At 32.3% G+C, this 18,177-nt stretch overlaps 3 protein-coding genes across 4 annotated transcripts in view; 1 reads left to right on the top strand and 2 right to left on the bottom strand.

The window, feature by feature from the left end:
* The window catches only part of LOC111486315 (peptidyl-prolyl cis-trans isomerase CYP38, chloroplastic), a 27,459-nt gene extending 18,250 nt beyond the window's left edge, over positions 1-9,209 (bottom strand). The window contains exons 1-7 of one of the 2 annotated variants that reach the window (XM_023133392.1): positions 8,868-9,208; positions 7,958-8,251; positions 7,614-7,813; positions 7,062-7,297; positions 6,778-6,920; positions 5,919-5,990; positions 5,403-5,843 (exon numbers count right to left, since the gene is read on the bottom strand). In XM_023133392.1, the coding sequence (XP_022989160.1) occupies positions 5,616-5,843; positions 5,919-5,990; positions 6,778-6,920; positions 7,062-7,297; positions 7,614-7,813; positions 7,958-8,251; positions 8,868-9,038 (1,344 nt within the window). In that variant the 5' untranslated portion in view covers positions 9,039-9,208 and the 3' untranslated portion in view covers positions 5,403-5,615. Of the gene's footprint in view, positions 1-5,402; positions 5,844-5,918; positions 5,991-6,759; positions 6,921-7,061; positions 7,298-7,613; positions 7,814-7,957; positions 8,252-8,867 lie in introns of those variants that run through there. The other variant, XM_023133393.1, reaches the window with a different exon arrangement.
* Positions 776-4,908, top strand: LOC111486316 (serine/threonine-protein kinase HT1). The gene is made up of 6 exons (XM_023133394.1): positions 776-1,343; positions 2,181-2,302; positions 2,747-2,943; positions 3,068-3,242; positions 4,070-4,204; positions 4,361-4,908. The coding sequence occupies exons 1-6, from the start codon at positions 1,049-1,051 to the stop codon at positions 4,565-4,567; spliced, it is 1,131 nt and encodes a 376-aa protein (XP_022989162.1). The 5' UTR covers positions 776-1,048; the 3' UTR covers positions 4,568-4,908.
* Positions 9,210-10,645: 1,436 nt separating the features above from the next.
* LOC111486615 (bidirectional sugar transporter SWEET5-like) lies at positions 10,646-13,143 on the bottom strand. Its single transcript, XM_023133783.1, has 7 exons — positions 13,009-13,143; positions 12,822-12,858; positions 12,305-12,521; positions 11,888-12,049; positions 11,670-11,789; positions 10,990-11,139; positions 10,646-10,740 (listed from the first exon to the last, which is right to left on the bottom strand). The coding sequence occupies exons 1-6, from the start codon at positions 13,049-13,051 to the stop codon at positions 11,011-11,013; spliced, it is 708 nt and encodes a 235-aa protein (XP_022989551.1). The 5' UTR covers positions 13,052-13,143; the 3' UTR covers positions 10,646-10,740; positions 10,990-11,010.
* Between the last annotated feature and the right edge of the window lie 5,034 nt (positions 13,144-18,177).

Below are 18,177 nucleotides of genomic sequence, written 5' to 3' on the forward strand. Positions count from 1 at the left end.
TTTTTTTTTTTTTTTTTTTTTTTTTTTTTTTTTTTTTTTTTTTTTTTTTTTTTAACGAACTCCAATTATACTGTTAAACGGTTAAAAAAAGTATCGATATTACCTCTAGAATTTTTAATTTTTTTTTTTAAAAAAAATACCCTTATTATTTTTAATTAATTTTTTTTTAATGGTTAATATTTTATTTCAAAAATTATCTCCAAACCCTAAACACCGAACATTTTCCGTCCCCCTGTTGGACCCAATCTTCACCCACCCTGATCCAATAATATACATTTACTTAGTTAATAAATATATATATATATTTTTAAGAATGGAAGCTATTGAAATTTGAATGTTTAGAAATTAAGTTGAATATGATATTATTATTTTCCTTACAAAATATTATTGAATTTATTATTATTTTTACATTTTAAATATAAATTGTACCGAAAATGAAAATTATTCATGAACATTTTTTGAAAATTAATTTTGCGATGATGAGAAATAAAATAAGAAGCAATGACGGAGATGAGGAAAACTTCTCCGCTCTCTCACTTTGTGGATATCTCTAGTGGACGATCTTAAACTTAAGTCGGCTTGGTTGTTCAGTTCTCGCCCGTTTTGATTGTTTAACTTTGTTTTTACCGTGTTCGACTATCGATTATATATATATATATATTATAATTATTGTGTTTGTGACTTGACCAAAAGAACCAATAATAGTCCAAAAAGAAGAGGGGCAAGAGAAGGCGAAGAAACGGACGTGTATAAAAGAGATAGCGTTTGTTAGTGCAGAAAATAACCGATGTGGGACTGAAAAAACACTCGTCTTCTTCAGGCAAAATCCATGGGGAGAGGAAAAATACACTCACTCTTCTCTCTCTACTTGTGCTTTTCTTGTGCTCACTATTATTAATTTCTCTCGCTTTTTCCCCCTTTCTCTCTCTACCCAACCCAGAAATACAGTCACCAACAAACCCATCATCATTTCCAGTACTCGAAGGAGGAACAATCGCCTCTGTGCCGACGAATTTCTGTCACTGATTTTGTCCAATTTTAGGGAAATATGAAGGAAAAGAGTGAAACTGGAGGTGGGTATGTGAGGGCAGATCAGATAGATCTGAAGAGCTTAGACGAGCAGTTGCAGAGACATTTGAGCAAAGCATGGACTATGGAGAAGAACAAGAGCAAGGTAGACGAGGAAGGCGGCGGCGGCGGCGGCGGTGGTGGTGGTGGAAAGCTGCCGATCACCAGGCAGGAATGGGAGATTGATCCTTCTAAACTCATCATCAAAAGCGTCATAGCTCGTGGTACTTTTGGAACTGTTCATCGTGGAATTTATGATGGCCAAGATGTTGCTGGTACGGGATTTTTCTCCCTCTACTCTGTTTGTTTAAGAATGAGTTATTGATTCTGAGAAAATCAGTTCATAAATGCATGGCTGAAGCCACTCGATATTGATTCTGTTTTCTTTGGTTTTTGTAATTGCATTGATCATATGAGGATTCTGATTCTGAATTTGGCGGAAGATCATATAAGGATTTTGATATTGAATTTCTTTGGGAGATTGTTCATAAATGAAATGGGTTTTTTCTCTTAGTTCTTAAATAGCTGAGGAATCGATGCCTTCTGAGGAAGGATATGCCTTAAACCTGTTTGATATTATGCCAAAATGAGAATAAACACTTTTCTGCTGCATCAATTATTTGCAAACATGAAGTTTTTTCTGTCTTGTTTTGAATTGGATAGAACTATGAGAGTTCTATTTGGCTTTCTTTTTTTCTTTTTTTGGAGTTATGGCCTCTTTGTAGATATTATCCTCAACAAAACACTGATTCACGAGATTGGCTTGAGCAGACAGCTACTTGCATTAACTACTGCACTGTTCTTTTTTTGGAACTTTTGTGTGTCCCCATTAATTGTTGACATGCACCCTTTTAAAGAACACAGTTGCACATAAAATTGGAAAACGGAGAACCCCATAAAGGAATTAACTCGATTGCAAATTGGATTTTTTGTTACTTATTGTTAGGTATCTGAATCTTTAAGTTGCCCAAATTAGTAATAGTTTTAAGCTTCGTTTTGTTGGGGCTTTTCCCCTTATTTTGAAAAACTTTTGGGGCATTTGTTTTGGCAATGCTTAAGTCTATTTGCTAGTCTTTCTTTAAGAGACTAAAGGTTGGTTTATTTTTCCTCAGTTAAACTTCTTGACTGGGGTGAAGAGGGTCATAGGTCGGAGGCAGAAATCGCGTCGCTTAGAGCAGCTTTTACACAAGAAGTTGTTGTTTGGCACAAGCTTGACCATCCTAACGTTACGAAGGTAAGATTTGATGGTGTTCTTCCTAGCTCGACTTTCATCATGTCCTTGTCCAAGATTAACGTATAGTTTTAATGAATAAACCAACTTGGCATAAGAAAGCTTGAAATTATGAATGCTTTCCTTGTTCACTTATCCATTTCTTCATGGATCAGCACTTCTACTTATAGGTAATTGCCTTTAGATTCTAAGACTATTGAGAAAATACATCTGATTCCATTCTTTGCATTTTCGTAGGTAGCCATAGTAATAATTATTATAAGTTCTTTGTTATTGGCTTCAAATCTTTAAGCAAAGTGTCTTGAATCTGCAATGAGACAAGCTATGGGCTTAGTTGCCGATAAGAACATAATCTCTTTTGGTGTTTCATATCTAAACGTACCATACTGAAGGAGTTATTTGTATAGGTTTAAAAGATGACTTATGGTGTTTCATTAACTTTTTCAGTTTATAGGAGCAACAATAGGCTCCTCAGATCTACAAGTACAAACAGAAAATGGCCAAATTGGCATGCCGAGCAATATTTGTTGTGTCGTTGTTGAATATTGTCCTGGAGGTGCTCTCAAATCTTACCTCATAAAGAACCGGAGGAAAAAGCTGGCGTTCAAAGTAGTCGTCCAGCTAGCATTAGACCTTGCAAGAGGGTTAAATTCCAATTACTGAATCTCTAGTCTTTTTTTGCGTTTCCCCACAGAGTTCCGAATTCTATCTGCAATTTTTTGTACATTAAACTTGTGCTTTTAAACTCAAGGCGAGTACCATTTGTAGGTTGAGCTATCTTCACTCACAGAAGATTGTCCATAGAGATGTCAAGACAGAAAATATGCTTCTGGACAAAACAAGAACAGTAAAAATTGCGGACTTTGGCGTTGCTCGTGTCGAGGCCTCAAATCCCAATGATATGACTGGCGAGACTGGAACCCTTGGTTATATGGCTCCAGAGGTACATGCTTGAATTGCCTTGAATATTGAACTCAAACCTCTCTTCTGCTCTTGCTATGTTGAATTTTATGCTTCTCACTAGTCTACCCTATTCGATATCTTGAAGCTCGTGGGATTTATAAGCAAGGCTTTCTGATGGGGTTTTTATATCTTTATTCATAGTGTAAAATATATGGTGCAAATGAAAAACTAACTTCAATTAGAAAGCAGTGGCTCAATCTTTAGCTTACTTCATCTGGCTCTACTCCGTTAAGTCGCGAGGACGAAAGTACTAACCTTTGAATTAGTGGATAAACGATTAGATTTGAATTAGTTAATGCAAAAACCTTTCTTTGTAGTTGGAAAACATACCATATTGTAAAATTTGAGATAGGAATGTTCGAGTGATGTGTGATTTCTGTGGAGTTCTGTAACCGCCCAAGCTCGCCGCTAGCAGATATTATCCACTTTGGCCCATTACGTATATTGCTGTCAGCCTCATGGTTTTAAAACGGTCTACTAGGGAGAGGTTTCCACATCCTTATAAGGAATGCTTCGTTACCCTCTCCAACCGATGTGGGATCTCACAAGTTTGCTGAGCTACTTTATAGGCTATGAGACTCGTTACACCTTATACGAGCTCCGAAAAAAAAAAAAAAAAACTGAAAGCTAAGAGATTAAATAGGAGCATAGATTCCTTTTCAACTTTTAGCATGATTGGTAAAAGCTTAGCCTTCTTTCGTTATGATTGCTGTTCAGTTTGTTTGCTAGGATAAATGTTCATCAGCTAGCCTTTTGCTTCTGGCTATCCTTCAAATCTGACATTAGGGATGACTTGAAACTTGACAGGTTCTCAATGGCAATCCATATAACAGGAAATGTGATGTCTACAGCTTTGGCATCTGTTTGTGGGAAATATACTGCTGCGATATGCCGTATCCCGACCTTAGCTTCTCGGAAGTGACTTCAGCTGTTGTCCGACAGGTAGGTTGAAATGATAGATCACATATCATTAGTCATTTGAATTGTGGTTGAACTTTCTCCATTTCATTCTAATAGCAATAAGATCTAATTCTGAATAGACAATGTACCTAACTTTAACACAAGCTGAAGATGAAAGCTCATCTTCTCTGATTGCAGAATCTTCGGCCAGAGATTCCTCGGTGTTGCCCGAGCTCACTTGCAAATGTAATGAAGCGATGTTGGGATGCTAACCCAGACAAGCGTCCAGAGATGGATGAGGTTGTAACCATGTTGGAAGCAATTGACACATCGAAGGGTGGAGGTATGATCCCCATCGATCAGTCTCAAGGCTGTTTTTGCTTCCGCAGGTACCGAGGTCCTTGAACGTGTTTACTTCTTCGAACAAAACGATGGCAGCAGCAATAATGCAACGTCAAAGATTCGGATTGTAATTTGTCCAATTGAAAAGGAACTGGAACTTGAGAATCAAGGGAACAAGTAGAGTGAAGGCTATAGGTTTAAAGAGGGGCTAAGCTAGCTATATGCTTTCTTTCTTTGTAGCAATCCCTTCCCTCTCTTTGTGAAGAAAAAATGAGTAAATTTTTCCAGAAAGATAAAAGCTTCAATGTTCTTCTGTTAACTTGGATTGAACATTATTACAAAGCTTCGTTAATAATATTTGGGCAATGCTGTGGATTTTCTTGAAAGGAAAGTTCACAATTTCATAAATTACATAAATTAGAAGACTTGGGTAGGTCAATAAGATCCCATATCGGTGGGAGAGGAGACGGGATATTCTTTATAAGGTTGTGAAAATTTCTCCCGAACAAATGGTATCAGAGTCAAACACCAAACGAGGTGCTAGTGAGAAGGTTGAGCCTCGAAAGGGGTGGGGACACGAGTGTCAGCGAGGACACTGGCCCCAAAAGGGGTGGATTGTGATATTCCACGTTGGTTGGGGAAGAGAACAAAGCAATCAGTTGAGGAGAAAGGGTGTGGAAACCTCTCTAGCGTCTTTTAAAAACCTTGAGGGGAAGTTCGAAAAGCCTAAATATGACAATTTTTGCTAGCAGTGGGCTTGAATTGTTACAATATGGGTCAAGTTTTGGTCGAACTTGGGTCGAGGCAACAAAAAAATGAAGCTTTCTTTTAGCATAGTTCGAAACTTTTGTTTCTTTTAATTAAAAGCGGATAAAAATTAGAATTTGAAGGCACATAATACATAAAAATAGGCAAGATTAGAGTGTTTTTTTTTTCCTCAATGATTTGAACTTTCAACTTTAAGAAAAGTACATATCAATTATCGTCGGTAAGAACGATTCTTAAAACTACGATCCAAAGTTCCTCAAAAGGGTTTATCAAAGAATCTATGAACTCATAACCAATAAGGCTGAATGCCAAATTAATGAATTGATTCACATGGCAAACTTCCTCAACCAGCAATCTTGTAGCTTGGATTCACCAAGTTATCCAGGCCAGACACTACTTTTATCGACTCTATAACATCACCAACCTTAAGATCCGCCAAAAAATCCTCATTTTCGGTGACGTAACCGAACACGGCGTATCGACCATCCAATATATTGGCATTACTAGGAGTAAGTTCACTTTCCTTTAGCAGCCAAAACACCTGACTAGATCCTGAATTGTTATCAAATTCCTGCATGGAAAGCAATGAACATGAAACTGGCAGCTCGTGAAGAAAGGGCGAGAGAAAGAGAGACAGAATTATCACCTCTCTAGCCACGGCCATAGTTCCAAATGCATTGAAGGGAAGTTTTGTTTGAGCCTTGTATAGACCAAGCTCCTGTTTGAAACACATGATAAAACTAATAAGTAAAACTCGAGCCGAGAATCAAACTTCACTACGACAAAGTTTTTGTTCGTGCCTCGTGCAGACTCGGGTGGCTTAAATGAAAATTGTATGAAATGAATACTGCATACCTAATAAATCACTAATAATTTCGGTATGCCTAAATATATAGGTGCAACAGCCCAAACCCACTGCAAACAGATATTGACCGCTTTGGCTCGTTATGTATCGCCTTTAGCCTCATAGTTTTAAAACGCATATGTAAGGAAGAGGTTTCCACATCCTTATGAGAAATGTTTCGTTCTCCTCCCCAACCGATGTGAGATCTCATAATCCACCCCCTTTAGGGGTCCAGTGTCCTCGATGGCACACCACTAGCAGATATTGTCTGCTTTTGCCCGTTACGTATCGTTGTCAGCCTCACGGATTTAAAACGCGTCGGTTAGGGAGAGGTTTTCACACCCTTATGAGGAATGTTTCGTTCTCCTCTCCAACCGATGTGAGATCTCACAATCCACCCCCTTTAAGGGCCTAGTGTCCTCGATGACACACCACTCAATATCTGACTCTGATAACATTTATAACAGTCCAAATCCACCCCTAACAGATATTGTTTGCTTTTGTCCGTTACATATCGCCGTCAGCCTCACGGATTTAAAACGCGTCGGTTAGGGAGAGGTTTTCACACCCTTATGAAGAATGCTTCGTTCTCCTCTCCAACCGACGTGAAATCTCATAATAAGTCAGTCTGAATGCATCTTGCAAGAAAAAGAGGCCTTACTTCCAAAGTTTCCCCATAGAAAGGTGCTTTCTCCCCATCAACCATGATTTCTAATGGTATGGTCCGGGTTTTCTCGGTACTAGGATCGATGAAACCCTCTGCAGGACCTTCTGGATCACCAGTTTGAACAACGAAACCATCCGCTGCAAAAACGATAAAAATTTTGTGGCCTTGCTAAGTCATATTATAATATGAAGATGTCAAGTAGAACATGTGCAACAGAGTATAGAAATCTCTCATAATATTCATATTCATTAAGTAAATCTAGTCTTCTATATATATACCTCTTTGGATTTCCATGCCATCGTAGAAGTGTCGTTCGACCAAGTCGACAAAATTCCCAGAGCTTACGGGAGCGTTATAGCCATCTAAAACTATATGGAAAATGTAGTTGTCGACGTTCGGATTGTCCTTCACTTTAACCTTCATATCCACAGCTGCTCTCCCTTTCAATAGAGGCATATTTCTGTATTCCTCAGGCACTTCATACGGGAAGCCATCGACCATATCTTCTTCAACACTGCAGAAACCGAATGCCCCACGAAGATCTCAGCTGCAGTCAATGACAAGGGTATATATGAGATTATAATTTAAGGACGATTATCTTTTCTTAGTCCTTTCTAACCCAATTTCGACATTAAACTGGTGTGTTGTTCTTAATTGTACGACTTCAGAACACCGATAGGATGAACATACATATGGATCAAAAGGCTTTCTTAAAGCTACTCTGAGTTGAGATGAAGAACCCGGACGAAGATTGTCGGGAATCGGGAAGTAGTTCTTACCAACATAATAAGAATGCAACCATCAGCATGGAGAATATGGCCATTACTCACCTGCCAACATAATTAAGAAGCTCCTTTTGTTTTGGCGCAACAGCTTCTCTATCTCTATCTTCCACAATCTTTTGAAGCTCATCTAATCCAACTTCCAGTTTACCAAGAACTTCAACTCCATGTTCCTTCTTCGATTCTGCCAACCCCGATACAATCAAATCCTTCCCCTGCTTGAGCGTTCGAGACGCCTGCCTCACATTCTATAGAGCAACAAAAGAGAAAAAAAAACAAAGGATTGAACTCAAAATATTTTCTGGAGATATACATCGAACATGTCTAAGAACCATTTAGAAACATTTTTTATTTCAAGGCAGAAAAACAGGCACATCAATCATATAACTTACCCTCTCCACAGAATCAAGTGCCTTGACTCCAGAAATTTTGAGGCTTTCAGAAATGTCTTCAAGTGGTTTTTGAACTTCCCTAATAGCTTTATTATTAATAGGCAAAGCATATCTCAACAAAGCTCCAGGATCCTTTATCGGCGGACCGGATATCAACACGGACAGGTCGGGAATTACAGGACCAGTAGCTGCATATGCGTCTGCAGAGGAGCCTAATGCAGGAACCCCTGTGATTAAACTAAATGCCAAAGCCGTTGAAATTGCAATCTCCTTCAAGCAAAATGGCCTGCTTTTCTGGTAAACAAAATATGGACTCATTCAACCATTTGTTGTTTATTTCTTAATTCACAAGTCAAATTCCAAATTTAAGCATTAAACTTCAATGTTTGCATCCGTTTAATCACTTACATACGTGAGTGTCTAGTCTAGCTTGCATGCACCTCGACAATTCTTGTACGACAACTACCTGATCCTATTACATTTGGTTGTCAACGAAACTCATTATATTGGTCATTGTTGACCATTAAACTAACTTAGAGTGGTTTCTGAACTTCAAAACGTTATGATTACGTTCTTGAACTTTAAACTGTGATCCCAAGTAGTTCTTATCATTTTCACTAAATGATAATGCAGCATGCTTATGGTGAAGAACTGGGCCAATTTGGCACCGAATCATCAAAGTTAAGCAACTAAATTCATAATTCAAACAAAATTCATATGACTTGAAGCAGAATTCTTCCCAGAGAAGTTCAAATTTGCAACAAAATATCATACAAAAGACAAACCCAATCAATTTCGGTAAAATCTCCACGCCATATTCACTCAGAGTTCAACAGTCTTCAGCATTAGCAAGAACAAAACTCGATGCCATCAAATTGAACAACATTACAACTGAAGAACCAGATCTCACCTTCGCATTCTGAAGCTCACATTTTATTGAATTGTAGGAGGACCATCTGGAGCCGAATCGTTTGGAGAAAGCGCCATTCCAGAGCTTCGAGGAGCGACAATGGCTGGTAGGTATGGAGGATTTGGAGGTAACAAGAGACGAACAGAACTTACAGGAGATAATGGTCGCCATTAACGCTACGTTAAACAGAGTCAATTTGAACACTGAAATAACATCAGGGGGTTGTGATCTTGTTTGTGGGAAATCGTTGAGAGAAAAGGAGTGACTGAAATGGATTCGAAGATAGGGAAGAAGAAGATGGAGATAAGGTTTTTCGATTGTTTGGTGTATTATTCACAGATTGTGCGAGAAATTTGGTTCGAAGTGGGGTCTTCTCTTCACTCTCCGTGGATAAGATTGGGCACAATTACACAATTTAAAAACAAAATATATTTTTTTTATTAACTTAACAATTTTTTTTTTTTTTTTGTTTATTTATGCAAGTTCATGAGGCCGAGACGGGGAAGGATTTTCTTGAGGGCGTACACGGGGTTGAGTCGAATTGAGTTGGGTTGGAGAAATCTTTTGAGTTAACTTAAAAGTTCGGGTTGGTTGGGTTGATGACCGAGCAACCCAAATAGAATTCACAACCCAATCCAATATCATTCAATCTTCTATTTTTCGGGTTGAGTTGAATAAATTTTTTGAACTAACCTGAAAGTTCGAGTTAGTTGGGTTGATAACCGAGCAACCTGAATAGAGTTCACAACCCAAATATCTTGAATTAAGTTGATTTTTTTTTTAATTTTTTTTAAATCATCATAATAATCTAAAAGTAATGTAGGATAGGATAGAGTTCAGTTGTAACTCTGCTCTCCGGTTGGTTCGGTTAACTCAATCAAAAAATATATATCAGCCTGCAAATCAACCAACCCAATCCAAACCGGAAAAAATTTAGTCCAACACAATCTTTAGGATTTGAGTTGGGTTATTCTCGTATGAATCCAGTTTTCAAATCATATGAATATCTGCGGATTATTATTATTCCAATAAGAGATAGATAATAATCCTAATAATAAGTTTCAGTCATTAATTAATTTTCATATAAATATTATTTTTTTTTTCATTTTATGTGGCTAATTTTGTTAATCCAGATAATTAACATAGATAATCATTAGTTATAATATAGTAATATATTTATTAACTCAGTATTAATTATTATGTTATTTTTAGTTCTAAGAATAAAAAATTTGATATGATCCTACCCTTAATAATTATTAATATTTTATTTTAAAATAAAATTTGTAACTATAAAATGTTATAATTTAATCTTGAAATAATTTCATATTTTTTTATTAGGTAGAATATATAATTATTCGAAGATACTAAATATATATATATATATATATATATATATATATATATATATATTAAAGAAAGTAGATAATAATAATAATAAATAATAGTGAAAATTTAATATCAAAGTTAATAATTTAATCTTATTAATAATATTATATGAATTAAAAAAAAATCAAAGCCTACAAAATCTTACCCATATTTCAAATAAGATAAAAATAGAACCGATTCAGTTATAAAATCTAATTTCGTTTTTTAATTTACTTAATTATTTTTATGTTTTTAATTTTTTTAATTATTATTATTATTATTTTGTAGATATTTCTACCCTAAAAATTCAAGATGGAGATGTGTAAAGAGAAGGATAATGAATGGAAACAAATTCATAAATCAAAAACTTTCAACAACCTACCAAAATCTATAATTCTCTTCCAAAAAAAAAACAACAAAAAAGTCAAAACTACAATCCCGATACTGTTCTAGCTATGCACAACTTCATTCCTCCTTACGATAGCAACCACACCACGCTTTAAATGACCTACAAAAAGCAAGAATGAAACGATCAAAGAATGATCAAATTAGGTAAGACAGAAGTAACTTGTCTTTCTTGTACTCTTTACACCATTATTTAAGGACGTAAATTCAACCCGTTTTAAATAACTTTTTAAAATAGTAATTTTAGTGAGATATTTATGAAAAAGAACATTTATAGGTACTTTTCACTGTTTCAATACAAATTCACCTTAACTATTGTTTAACAAAAGAAGTGAAAATTTTGTATACTCACTTAGCTCGATGGACTTGCAGTTTATGCGTTGGAGAGCTGAACTTCATTGGCTTTCACAGCATTCTCGTCGGCCTTTGGACGGCATACAGAGTAATATGTATAGAGGAGGAGCTGAAGGAAACCCGAAATTGCTCCAAGACCATTGCTAACCTGCAAATTTCATCCAAATAATTCAAATAATAGTTATGGTAATGGTTAGATAAACATGACTCTCCATAATAGTATGATATGGTTTACTTTGGACATAAACTCTCATACTTTTGGTTTGGACTTCTCCAAAATACCTCATTCTAATGGAGATAGTATTATTTAATTAATGGAGATAGTATTATTTAATTATAAACTTATCATCATTCACTAAATTAGGGGATGTGAGACTTTCATCCGACCATTATGATAAATATATATTTAATGAAATAAATTCAAACTATGAAGTATTGGTAGGCATTAGAGATTTCCAAATAGGCTTTAAAAAAATATCATAATAAATGGGAGAAACAGGTGCCGGTGACGTTTTGTTTCCAATAGTAGAATTATAACAAAAAAGAATGATTGTAGTTCAGTTGATCAATTACAGATGTAGATATGAAAGTAATTTGTGAATGTTACCGATAAATTATGTTATTTAATTATTTCAAGATAAAGATTACATGAAAGTAATAGAAATGCACGGTACTTACAAGAACGTAGATGTCAAACTTGATTAGAGAATAGGCCGTCCAAATACAACCATTGAGAAAGTTGGCTAACGAGAGAGTAAATGGCATGTACTTGACACTCTTCGTCTTGATCACTTTTGTCTATTAAATAAAAAAAGATTTTTTAAGAAAATATTCTTATATAAAGAAGATTATTTGCTTTAAATTTGCATAATTGAAATATCATGAAATTAACTTACCATGATCGTTAGAGGAGAAGCATACATAATGATGTTGAATACGTCACATATTATTCCAACCAACAGTGATCTTTGCTTGGTTCCATGAAGGAATACAATAGTTATTACAGCAACAGCAGCCACGAAAATAACCTCAATCACAAGGCAAATACTAACTTTTTTCTGAAATGAAATCAAAAAGAGAAAAAGAAAGTGCGTTATATTAACTATTTTGCATAATCTTTTAAATTATTCATTAATCTAAAATAAACAATCTCGAATAAAGAATTGGATCTAAAATATCGTGATTATGTGCTAATTAAATTAATGCATTTAATTCATCTAGCTTAAATTTTTGGATTAATCAATGATCTACGATTTGTGTTACTAAAATCAATAATCTACATTAGGAAGAAGTTAGAAAGAGTAATTACGAACCCGTCCTTTGGAATCAGCATACAGGCAGAATATAGCCAAATAAAATAGCTCTATGAAAAGGCCAATGCCATTAATAGTGATGATCAGAGTGCTGTCAGGATGAACGAAAGGCATTCCGTAGAATACCCAACACATACAGTTCAACACAGTTGCAAGGTACGGATCTGGCTTGAACTCCTCAACTGATTTGCTTTTGTAAATTTTGAAAAACGTCGGTCTGCAGATTTTTTTTTATACACATACATTAAAGCAGAGATCAAACTAACATCACCAGCAGCAATCATAAATAAAAATATAACAACAAAAAATCAATACGAACGAAATTTGCTTAAAATTTTAATTGCAAATCAAGCGTTTCTTACTTGAGAATCCAGATTCTTAGAGAGCCTAAAAAACTAAATTCGCTTAAAACACTTTTTCTTATTTATACATAAACGAAATCGATCAAATCAAAAGAATAAGTAAAATCCGTATTGTTCAAGAGCGTATGAACAACTAAATTTGGCGAAGTACTTACAACGGCGAGAGAAAAAGACCAAACGAAATGACATTTCCTGCAAAATCAAAGCATCATGAAGAACACTTATCATACACAGTTCCAGAACAATAAACTAACAGAATCAATCATCTTCGAAAAATCTCGATTGATTCAGAGAATCGGCCAGAAATTGAAGTAAATTAGAGAATCGAGGTTTTTAACTTACCGACGATGCCGACTATGTTACGAGCTTGAGTAGCGGAAAGCATTTTGGGAGAAGCTTGAAGAAGCGAAGAGAAATTGCAGAGAGTTCAAGAGAGAGAGGTTTTGCAGAGAGTTTAAGAGAGAAAGAGGGAGAGATGTTTTGAGTTCTGTGACAGTTAGAGATATTTAAGCACAGTCGCGACAGTGCCTCTGACGGATTTTCGAATGATTTAATTTCGATTTTTTTTTTAAAATTATTTTTTAGTTTCCATTTTCTCTCTCTTTTTTCATTGAATTTTCGTGCATGGATTTTGTTGAGATTCTATCTTTACGTAATTACGCCTCTCATTCTTCCTTATTTACTATTTTGCCATTTACTTTTTTTTTTCTTAAATAATATTATTTTAACATTAATAAAAAAACTAAAGCCTTTTTTAATATTTTTTTTTGTAAAATTTCGCCATAAAATATAGTTTGTTTGGTTGATTTTCTGTCTATTAAAATTTTCTACTGGACTACAATTAAAAAATGTCAAGGGTAATATTGTAATTTTAAAAGAATATATGGATATTTTTTAAACAACAAATCAAATAAAATAATAAATTTTGTATTTTTTTTACGAAATAAATTTTAAGTTTATGAAATTTGTTGATTTAGTTTATCAAATTTTCAAATCAAATTAAATACTATTTCCAAATTTGGCATTGATTATTATTATTTTTTAGTTGATTTTTTTGTTATAATATATTATTTAAAATTTTTATTTAGATATATTAAAACTAGTATGTTTTTAATTAGATATAAAGATATGATAATCTAATTAGTAATATTTATTGGATAATATTTTTTGTTTCCATTTTCCATTCGAATAATTTACGATAATTTAAATATTAAAATCTTAGATTAAATAGAATGAGATATAATTATAAAATAAAATAATAAATATACTCTTTAATTTGAAAATCAGTAAAATTACAAAAAATGTCTAGAATTACAAATTAAATAATTTTTTTTTTTGTAAGTTTAGATTATTTGCTAACCTTTTTTCTCTAATTTAGTTATAAAAATATTTTTTAAATCCTAACCTAATTTTATTTTAAAATTTTAAAAATCATATCAAAAGCAATTAATATAAATAAGTTTAAAGTTTCCTAAATAAATAAAAAAAAATCAAAGTCAAATTAAAAAACGAAAAATTTAAATATATATATATATATATATATATATTTTTTTTTTTTTTAAAAAAGCTTTTTTTTATTATAAATAATTTCACTTATAATTTTAGTTTTTAATATTTAGAAATTGTATTTTAAAAAACCTAAATAAAAATACAATAGTTATAAACAATTTCAAAGTTTCACTCAAAAAGAGGGGAAAAAATTCAAGTTAAATTCTTATAAATAGATAAAAATAAATAAATAAATATAATGATCGAAATAATTTTTTTTAAAAATAAAAAATAAAAGAGGTTAGTAGACAATTTAGTCATATATTTTAATAATCTAAGGCTAAAATTGGCATGTCATTAAAAATAAGAAACTGATTTGGGAACTAAAATAAATGACACGTCGATAATGTTAACATATATGAAACAGAATTCAACTTATTTTCCAGATTTGCCCCCATTTATTAATGTTTTTTTTTTTTTAGAAATTAATTAAATAGAAAATTCATCAAATATTCCATTAACAAATGGAATACTCCATAATTAACGATTTGCTCCTAATAAATTTTACAAAGAATACAACTGTAAACTCTATGTCGATCCCAAAGTGACTAGGAACGTTCACATGGTGAGGATATGGAAGCCTTCCTTGTCTTGCCTCTACTCCTCGTTTCTATTTTAATTTTCATCTCGTGAAATTTTAATTTAATTTTGTCGGGCTCGAGTTCTTAAAATTTTTTTTTGCTCATCTTTTTATATATATTTTTAAAAATTATATTAAAATTTTAATGAATAATTTCCATTTTCTAGTATTATATTTAAAAAGTTATTTTTTAATTTTAATTTTGATATATATATATTAAGAAGTGAACGGGAGGCAAGCAATTTGGAGGGATTGGGGCGGTGACGAAATGAGATTTATAATCTATGTTCTCATTTAGTTAATGGGAAGAAATTCCTCTCGACTCGTTCTCCCATTTCCTATTCTCCATTTAAATCAAGATTCTGTTCCGGATGAATTTTTATAGGGCCGAACACTATAAGTTAAATAGATCTCTACAAAATTTGATTAATTAATTAATGTGTATATTTAGCGTATTAACACTATATTAATAAGTTGGAAAAAAAAGTTAAATAAATATTGAATATATTATATTTAAAAAAATAAATTTAATTTAAAAGATTGAAAATAATATTTAGTATATAAAAATAAAAAGAAAAATTTATATTTAATTTGAATGATTAACCGTAATATATTAGATATGAAAAGAAAATTATATTGATTGTATTTGATACTTTAAATATTAAAATAATTTATGTATGTAAAAATTATTAAATAAAAATATATATTTAAAATTTAAATTGAAAATATTATATCTTATCATATATTTAAATATATAATATGATAAATATTATCTCAAAATGGAAGCTCGTGCTTGTTTATCCCGACTATAATTACTGTCGAAGCTAAAACATTATCTTTTGAGAGCCACTTTAATCTTTTTACGCTAAACATAATGAACTAAAAATTAAAATTCACGAATGATGATCGTTGTTCAATTTGTGTATACGATAAGTTAAAGTCGAGAAGACATCGATTATTATCGTAAAAGTGAATAGTTCAAATATTGTCAAACCAACCATCACAATTCGGACTCGGGTTTCATAAAAAATGTCTAAACTTAATTAAACCGTAAGTAGTTTGATAGGCAACAAGCCTCTTAACTTAACCTAATCCGACACGTAAACGAAAATGGGAGATTTAGAATTTGTATAAGAAAAAATGGAAAAGAAAAACATGCCATAAGGGTGAGAGGAGATGCGCAAGTAATTTTGAAACGAACACTTCTGTTTTAATACGTACGTTTTAATCTTCAATTTAATTCTAATTTGCAAACAAATTAAAACAAACTTTCAGTTCAATTCTATTATTCACGCTTCGTTCTCATTTTTTTCGTTTTTGATACGTAGGTTTAAATATTCATTCTATTAGTTAAATATAACATCAGTTCGAGAAAAAATTAAAGCAAACTTTCGATTCAGTTCCGTCATTCACGTCTCGTTCTTATTTTTTAAGTTTTTCGGCACGTGGGTTTGAATCTTCATTTTATTAGTTGAATATAATATTAGTTCAGGAAAAAATTAAAACAAACTTTCGATTTAGTTCCGTCATTCACGTCCCGTTCTCATTTTTTTCGTTTTTCGACTCGTGGGTATGAATTTTCATTCTATTAGTTGAATATAATATCAGTTCGGGGAAAAATTTTTTTCGACTCGTGGGTATGAATTTTCATTCTATTAGTTGAATATAATATCAGTTCGGGGAAAAATTGAAGCAAACTTTCGGTTCAATTCCGTCATTCACGTCTCGTTCTCATTTTTTTTCGTTTTTCGGCACGTGGGTTTGAATCTTCATTTTATTAGTTGAATATAATATCAGTTCGGGAAAAAATTAAAACAAAACTTTCGATTTAGTTCCGTCATTCACGTCCCGTTCTCATTTTTTTCGTTTTTCGACTCGTGGGTATGAATTTTCATTCTATTAGTTGAATATAATATCAGTTCGGGGAAAAATTAAAGCAAACTTGTGGGTATGAATTTTCATTCTATTAGTTGAATATAATATCAGTTCGGGGAAAAATTAAAGCAAACTTTCGGTTCAATTCCGTCATTCACGTCTCGTTCTCATTTTTTTCGTTTTTCGACACGTGGGTTTGAATCTTCATTCTATTAGTTGAATATAATATCAATTCAGAAAATATTAAAACAAACTTTCGGTACAGTTCTATCTCATTCACGTCTCGTTCTCATTTTTTCGTTTTTGACACGTAGGTTTAAATATTTAGTGGCATATAATACTAATTAAGCTATTTAATAGTCTAAAACTAAGTTAAAGATGGATAATTACAATTACATCATCAATCATTATATTAAATAACTCTAATAAATAAATAAATAAATAAATAAAACAAAATAGTGGATTGTAGCTCAAAGCCCAATTTCTAGGCCCAACTTTAATTTGTGACCATAAACCATGGTTAGGGCCCAACTCAAGGCCCACACACGTTTGGCCCATTGACGTAACATATATATATATTATATATATACACACACAACGTATGTATAATCATTCTTTTGTGTTAAATTAAGTATAATTTTATTTATTTATTTTGCAATCATAATTAAAGTCAAATTTAATATATTCATTTATTATTATTTAGGGTTTATTTTTATTTATTTAAATTTCTGTCTATCTTTGATAATATTAGGGACGTTACAAAAATACTCATATTGACGGATAATACCGTTCATACCAGATTTTAACATTCAATAGGAGTATTAAAACCCTTGATTTTTTTATTTTTTTATTTTTTTATTTTATAAATATGGACGGAAACCATTTACGTGCACATCATAAATCACATCTTTTATTTCTGTTCTCTCGTATGTTTCGACTTATAACTCAACGTTTTCTCCCGATCTTTTAACGTCTTAATCCTTTTCTTTCATTTGTCAATCTCGGAACTTTTTAAAATTTTTATTTTAAAGTATCATTCGACTGATATCATTGTTTTAATTTATCGACCGATGTATTACGAACACGAATTTTATCTATCTTTTAAAAAAATAATAATAAAAAAAAAAGAAGGAGAAATTAAATAATGTGACAAAATTAAAGAAGTATTAAATATGGGCAAAATAATTTAAAATTAATTCACAAAAGTCAGATTTCTACTCCCAAACTTAGTTGGTTACTTGTAGCAATAAAACCCTATTTTTTTTTTAAATAAAAAAAATTATCAAATATGATGTATGAACTGCCACCTAATATTAATATTAATTCATAAATATATTTTTAATATTAATTTATTAAATATTTTATCACCAACCCACCTGAGGACTTGGGAGAAAAATATATATTTTTATATTAATTTCTTAATGAGTAATTTCCATATTGACAAAAAAGAGTATTATTTGATATCGAACATGAGCATAGTTCAATGATTAAATGTGAGATCCCATATG

This window comes from Cucurbita maxima, unplaced genomic scaffold, assembly GCF_002738345.1.
Source record: "Cucurbita maxima cultivar Rimu unplaced genomic scaffold, Cmax_1.0 Cma_Scf00011, whole genome shotgun sequence".
Lineage (NCBI taxonomy): Eukaryota > Viridiplantae > Streptophyta > Magnoliopsida > Cucurbitales > Cucurbitaceae > Cucurbita > Cucurbita maxima.

Bases quoted from the DNA above. Each gene is read 5' to 3' on its own strand.
- LOC111486316 (XM_023133394.1), top strand. From the start codon at position 1,049: ATGAAGGAAAAGAGTGAAACTGGAGGTGGGTATGTGAGGGCAGATCAG. The intron at 2,944-3,067 runs GTTAAATTCCAA...TACCATTTGTAG, and splicing joins GCATTAGACCTTGCAAGAGG to GTTGAGCTATCTTCACTCAC. The intron at 3,243-4,069 runs GTACATGCTTGA...GAAACTTGACAG, and splicing joins TTGGTTATATGGCTCCAGAG to GTTCTCAATGGCAATCCATA.
- LOC111486615 (XM_023133783.1), bottom strand. From the start codon at position 13,051: ATGCTTTCCGCTACTCAAGCTCGTAACATAGTCGGCATCGTCG. The intron at 12,522-12,821 runs GTAAGTACTTCG...AAAAATCTGCAG, and splicing joins GGTCTTTTTCTCTCGCCGTT to ACCGACGTTTTTCAAAATTT. The intron at 12,050-12,304 runs GTTCGTAATTAC...ATTTCATTTCAG, and splicing joins ATGCTGATTCCAAAGGACGG to AAAAAAGTTAGTATTTGCCT.